Raw genomic sequence first — 5033 nt, forward strand, 5'->3', positions numbered from 1 at the left:
TTAGGGTTCATCACGGGTCACCCCCGGGTCAATTTCTGCGTACCCGTACCCGTACCCGTAGAACCCGCACCCGTGCACCCGAGGGTTTGAACGGGTCATGGCTTAGGCACCGAGTCGTGCGGGTCAGGCGCTACCCGTACCCGCCGCGGGTTGGCCTCGGGTTAGGGTGTGGATCCCACAAACATAAACACCCGGAAAACGTTGCCATTCTTGATTCTGTACACGCGAAAACATATGTACTGCTACTCGAACACTACTCCGAGTCTGAGCCGCCCACTGTGAGCAAGGACGGCATGCTGCTGTCACTGGTGTCACCATCCGAGACAGCGCCCTCCGAGGCCACCGCATGTGCTGCAGATGGTCCACCATGCGTCGTATCGCCGCCAATGTCACCGCCGGGTTCAGTGCGCGCGTGTTTCCACTCCCTAAAGGCCTGGTAGCTTTACTGAGGTGAGTAAGTTACCAGTAAGTAAGTAAAATCGTACCTTGTACTCAGCACGGGCCCAGTCGAGCACCAGCTCGAGTTGTTCCTCGCCGGTTAGCCCCTCCGTGGCAGCGGCCCTCCGCATGCGATCGAACAGGTGCACCCAGTCCTGCTCCGGATGGTCGTACGAGTTCTCGATCCCGAAGCTGATGAGGACGCGCGCAAGCCCGCGAAGAGCGGCGCGTTGGCGGGCGGTAGTGGTTGCCGGGAGGATCCCCTGACCGTGTGGGTGCTCAATCAGATCAAGCCAGCCCTGCCAACGCTCGCGCGACTGCACGGCATCGGCGTAGTCATTTGGAAGCACAAACTGTGCATGTACATAGTGTCAGTATCGGCGCATTCAAATTTCCAGTACAAATATCACAGGACTTACGTTGACCACCGTTGTAGCATCCTCCAGCTGTGCCATCAACGCCCAGAACGTCCCGCGCGCGCGATGGCTCGTCCAGGCGTCACTTATGAACCGCAGAATCGGAGGGGAGTCCGGAGGAGGGACAGGAGCCGCTTGCTGAGCAGCGTTGGCCATGGCGGACTGAGGAGCAGGTGGACGGTGACGACGGCGAGCTGCGTGATCACAGAGGGAGGCGGCGGCGGCGCAACGCGCCCTGCATTATATAGGCCCGGTAGTGCGATCGATATCTGCAATCCAAAGATTAGTAGCTGCCGCAAGGCGCAGCAGAGTGCGCGCGGCGGGATCGGACAAGGCGTGCATCAGAATCAGAGCAAAAGAGCCATACACAGGGCCCCGGAGATCGAGGATCAACAGTACTCCTAGGGGAGTCAGAAAGATAGTGTGCGTGCATGCGCGCCGCTGAACGCGTGCGCAGGGCCATGAGGTGACTAGATACAGCTAGTATGTACGGGGATGTCGGGGGCTAAGACTACTCCTGCTCGTCGGGCTCGTCGACTTCCGGTAGCTGAGAGGTTGCGACCATGACTGCCTTGTCCACCAGGCCGTGCTTGGCCCATATGCCGAGGCACATGCTGGCGCGCGTGCTCTCTGCTGTCATCCGATTGCGGACATGGGACAGTAGAAGGCGGCCGCGGCTGAATATTCGTTCAACTTCGACAGAAGTCGCTGAAAGCGCTATCAGTAAGTCTAACAAGGACGCAGGTGTTCGGCGTACGCACCCGGGATGGTTAAATAATCGATCGCCATACGGGAAAGACGAGGGTACTTTGTCCTCCGGTCCTGCCACCACTGAATTGGGTGCTCCACACGCTCGACGTCGGCTGCAAGGTAGCGCTTTAGCTCGTCCGTATCCAACGGCTTGCCAGCCCCGGTCAGGTATGGGAGGTTGTCGAACATGTTGATCTCTTTGTCCGACGGCTTGCTCTGTTGAGCAAAGAAGATCAGCGCAGACCACAAGATGATAGTCAGGATTCTATACCGCGGAAGCGCGAGGGGCCTTCGGGGCGTCATTGCCCTCGTCGTCGCCTTGAACGGCCTCGTCGTCGTCGAGCTCATCAGGCATAGGGAGGTCGGCATACTTGGCGTCGAATCGCTTGCGGACAAGGCCCTCGGCGGTCTCGATCCACTCCGGAAGCCAGGCAGCCTGCTCGAAGTACGCTTTCTTGAAGCTGGGATGAAGAACTGGCAATGGCGGGGCCATGTCAGCTGTGTGAGGTCGCGGAGGGCAATTAAAACGTACTCATAGCGATCCTATACGCCTCTGAGGAGTCCGACAGCTCGTAGTACTTGTTCAGAGTACGTTTGGCGAGGCCCATTGCGGTGCGGATTGCAAAATCGTACTTGGCCGTCATCTTGTGCTTGGATGCGAGCTGTTGGTCGATCAGGTCCATAGCTGGGATGACAGTCGCGAGGTTGGGTGTCCCGCGCGAGAAGAACTTCGTGGCATCCTTGAAGACCTGTCCACAGCAGCGGAAGAGCAGGAAGAGGGACGAGGCGCGGGGCCAGCAAGGCGATGGCCGAAGGTTCAAGGTGGAAATAAGATTCGTCAGTTCGCGTGGCTAACTGGCAAGTTAAGGTTTAAGTTCAAACCTTGAGCACATCCGTGAGCTGGTGCGCAATGGTCCACTCGCGCGCGCTGAGCTCGAACTTCCTCAACTCCAGGTCTCGGTCTGCGCACATCGCGTCGACAACCTTGCGGTACTCGACGGCGATGCTCAGCATGTCATAGGTTGAGTTCCAGCGTGTTTTCACGTCGCGAGGAATCAACCGTTCGGGAAGCTTGAACTCCGCAAGACGCTTTTTGTACGCCGGGAGCAGAATTGTGCTTGAGTGGACTACTTTGGACGCAAACTTGCGCAGCTATTGGTGCGTAGTCATGCTCCAGCACCTGCGAGATGATCACAAACAAGCTGAGGACTTACCTTCGTTAACACCATCTGCACAGGTCGAACCTTCCGCTCAAACTCCAACCGCTCTTCATCTGTCATTGCGGCGACCTCATCCACCCACCCCTCCGGCTCAGCATCCTCCTCTGCACTCGACGCTGCCAAGAACTCGCCCTCGTCGAGGAGACCGTCGTCCTCATCGCCCCCATCTTCTTCCTCGGCAGCCAGCTCCAAGAGCTCGTCATCCTCCGCGTCCGCTGCACCTTGCGCCTTCGCCTTCGCAGGTACGTCAAACTGGCGTAGGAGCGTCTTGACAACGAGATTGATTACATGCGCAAAGCAACGGACACGCCCAAGGCTACCCTCGAACGCGTCAAGATGGTCCCCGAGGATGTCGACCATGACATCGTTTGGTGACGCGTTGTCGCATGCAACACCGAGCATCTGCGTTGCAAACGTCAGCTCAACATACGCCCATCGTTCTGCGAGGAGCAAACCTTCTCCTCTATCCCAAAGTCTCCCAAAACCTCTAGGAAGGCCTCGGCAAGGGTCTCTCCCGAGTGCGACTGAGAGTGGGCAAGTAGTACAACGTTAGTTGCAGATCACGTAAGTATCACACCGTGGCCCTTACCTCCGCAACCTCCACGAGATCGAGCAACATGCTGATTGGCTCCCCATTCAGCACGAAGTGTACGGTGACCGCGATGAACGCGCGATGGTTTGAGGATGTCCACGCATCAGTTGCGAAACTCAAATCGCCCTCGTATTCCTGTAGCATGCGCGCGATCTTCTCGCGCGTCTTCTTGTAGACTACTTTGATGTCGCGTGCCACGGTGGACGGTGACGGGATCCAGTAACCCGGCCTGCCCGTCTTCATCAAGCACTGGAACCCGGGGTCGGAGACGATCAGGTGGGGACGCATACTCTGCGTTACCCACTTGACAATCTCAACTCTGTTCAGATGCGTCAAGCACCGTGCAGCGCATACAACAAATGTGGCCAAACGTACCTTGTCTCCGCCCGAGTATGAGTGCGATGGGAGTACGTAACTTTCCCCTGCTTCCGCTCGAAGCTAGCGGTTATCTTACCGTCCCGCTTTAGGCCTTTGACGATGTGCTCGCGGACCTCGTCGATATTCGCTGCCTCGTCTGCCTCGTTCAACGCCGCCTCTCCCCAGCACTTCTTCACGTGCCGCCGAAGATTACCAGTGGAGGACACGTCGCCCTTGTCGAGGAAGCGGCGGCACGAACGTGTACACCCCTTCGCAAGACACTTGAATAGATGGGCGCGACGCGAACCGACGTAGATGATCTCGGGAGTAGCGCCATAGAATCCATAGACCGGTGACGTCCAGCTGGCGCGGAGGCGCTCTGAGAAACTCCGTAAGCCCGTCAACAGCTTGCAGCTTTGTGCCATCACTCACCGAGCTCTGCTTCAGACGACTCCTCCTCCGACACACCCTCGTCCTTGATCGCATCGACATCTATTATGGAGGATGCATCCACGGTCGACTCGCCATCTCCCGCACCCTCCGCCGTGTCTGGCTCCTCCTCATCAACAACGCCCTGGCGAACGTGCTCAGCGCGCTCTTCCTCTTCGGTACGGCAGGTCACCGTCCGGCTAGCACGTGCTGGCGCCGATGTATTCGAGGTCTGGGATGCCGCGCGTGCGACTGATGATGTAGACCGACCGGCGCGTGCGCTAGTAGTAGATGAAGTGCCGGTGACAGCACGGCTGCTTCCAGCCGATGAAGCACCACCGCGCGATGAGGTGCGGGCGCGCGATGACGAGGCACTGCCCGTCTTGCTGCTGTCTGTCGACAGGGCCGCTGTCTTGGTGCTGCGTGCCTTCTTTCGAGACTCGTTGTCCCCCGTCGATGCGTTGCGGCGCTTGCTCGTACTGGCCATTACGTTGGAAGGGGATGGGGAGTTGAGGATGTGTTTCGCTGGAGTCTGGCAGCGCCAGGTAGTCCAAGACTTAGCCCATGTCCATGGTAACCCTTGTATTACATAAGTACTGTACAGCTGCCGGATCCGAGTATTTCCGTTTCCGCTCATTGGCTGTGCCCATCAAGGAAGGCGCCCAGCGTTCAGTAGATGCAGATATAAGAGGAAAGTGACGGGTCAGGCGCTCGGGTCACGGGCATACGGCGGGTACGGGTTCAAATCCGCCGGGTCTCTTAGCTCCTACCCGTACCCTTACCCGCACGACCCCTACCCGTAACCCGTGGCGGGTTAGCATACCCGTGATG

At 58.3% G+C, this 5033-nt stretch overlaps 6 protein-coding genes across 6 annotated transcripts; all 6 read right to left on the reverse strand.

Annotated features, from left to right (window-relative positions):
* Nucleotides 1–253: 253 nt before the first annotated feature.
* TRAVEDRAFT_54637 (uncharacterized protein) lies at nt 254–1010 on the reverse strand (the record flags this gene model as incomplete). Its single annotated transcript, XM_008047566.1, has 3 exons — nt 254–433; nt 486–791; nt 858–1010. 3 exons carry the CDS (start codon nt 1008–1010, stop codon nt 254–256), a joined length of 639 nt encoding a protein of 212 aa, XP_008045757.1.
* A 355-nt stretch (nt 1011–1365) lies between these two features.
* Nucleotides 1366–1793, reverse strand: TRAVEDRAFT_137529 (hATC-domain-containing protein; the record flags this gene model as incomplete). The annotated part of the gene is made up of 2 exons (XM_008047567.1): nt 1366–1562; nt 1616–1793. 2 exons carry the CDS (start codon nt 1791–1793, stop codon nt 1366–1368), a joined length of 375 nt encoding a protein of 124 aa, XP_008045758.1.
* A 187-nt stretch (nt 1794–1980) lies between these two features.
* On the reverse strand, nt 1981–2552 carry TRAVEDRAFT_101781 (uncharacterized protein; the record flags this gene model as incomplete). Its single annotated transcript, XM_008047568.1, has 3 exons — nt 1981–2078; nt 2137–2332; nt 2487–2552. Coding segments are annotated over 3 exons (360 nt in total), but the record flags the coding sequence as incomplete, so codon positions are not given.
* A 3-nt stretch (nt 2553–2555) lies between these two features.
* Nucleotides 2556–2911, reverse strand: TRAVEDRAFT_75903 (uncharacterized protein; the record flags this gene model as incomplete). Its single annotated transcript, XM_008047569.1, has 2 exons — nt 2556–2756; nt 2819–2911. Coding segments are annotated over 2 exons (294 nt in total), but the record flags the coding sequence as incomplete, so codon positions are not given.
* A 108-nt stretch (nt 2912–3019) lies between these two features.
* TRAVEDRAFT_104831 (uncharacterized protein) lies at nt 3020–3229 on the reverse strand (the record flags this gene model as incomplete). Its single annotated transcript, XM_008047570.1, has 1 exon — nt 3020–3229. A coding segment is annotated over one exon (210 nt), but the record flags the coding sequence as incomplete, so codon positions are not given.
* A 166-nt stretch (nt 3230–3395) lies between these two features.
* On the reverse strand, nt 3396–4198 carry TRAVEDRAFT_137535 (uncharacterized protein; the record flags this gene model as incomplete). The annotated part of the gene is made up of 2 exons (XM_008047571.1): nt 3396–3665; nt 3788–4198. 2 exons carry the CDS (start codon nt 4196–4198, stop codon nt 3396–3398), a joined length of 681 nt encoding a protein of 226 aa, XP_008045762.1.
* Between the last annotated feature and the right edge of the window lie 835 nt (nt 4199–5033).

Source organism: Trametes versicolor, assembly GCF_000271585.1.
Source record: "Trametes versicolor FP-101664 SS1 unplaced genomic scaffold TRAVEscaffold_49, whole genome shotgun sequence".
Classification (NCBI taxonomy): Eukaryota; Fungi; Basidiomycota; class Agaricomycetes; order Polyporales; family Polyporaceae; genus Trametes; species Trametes versicolor.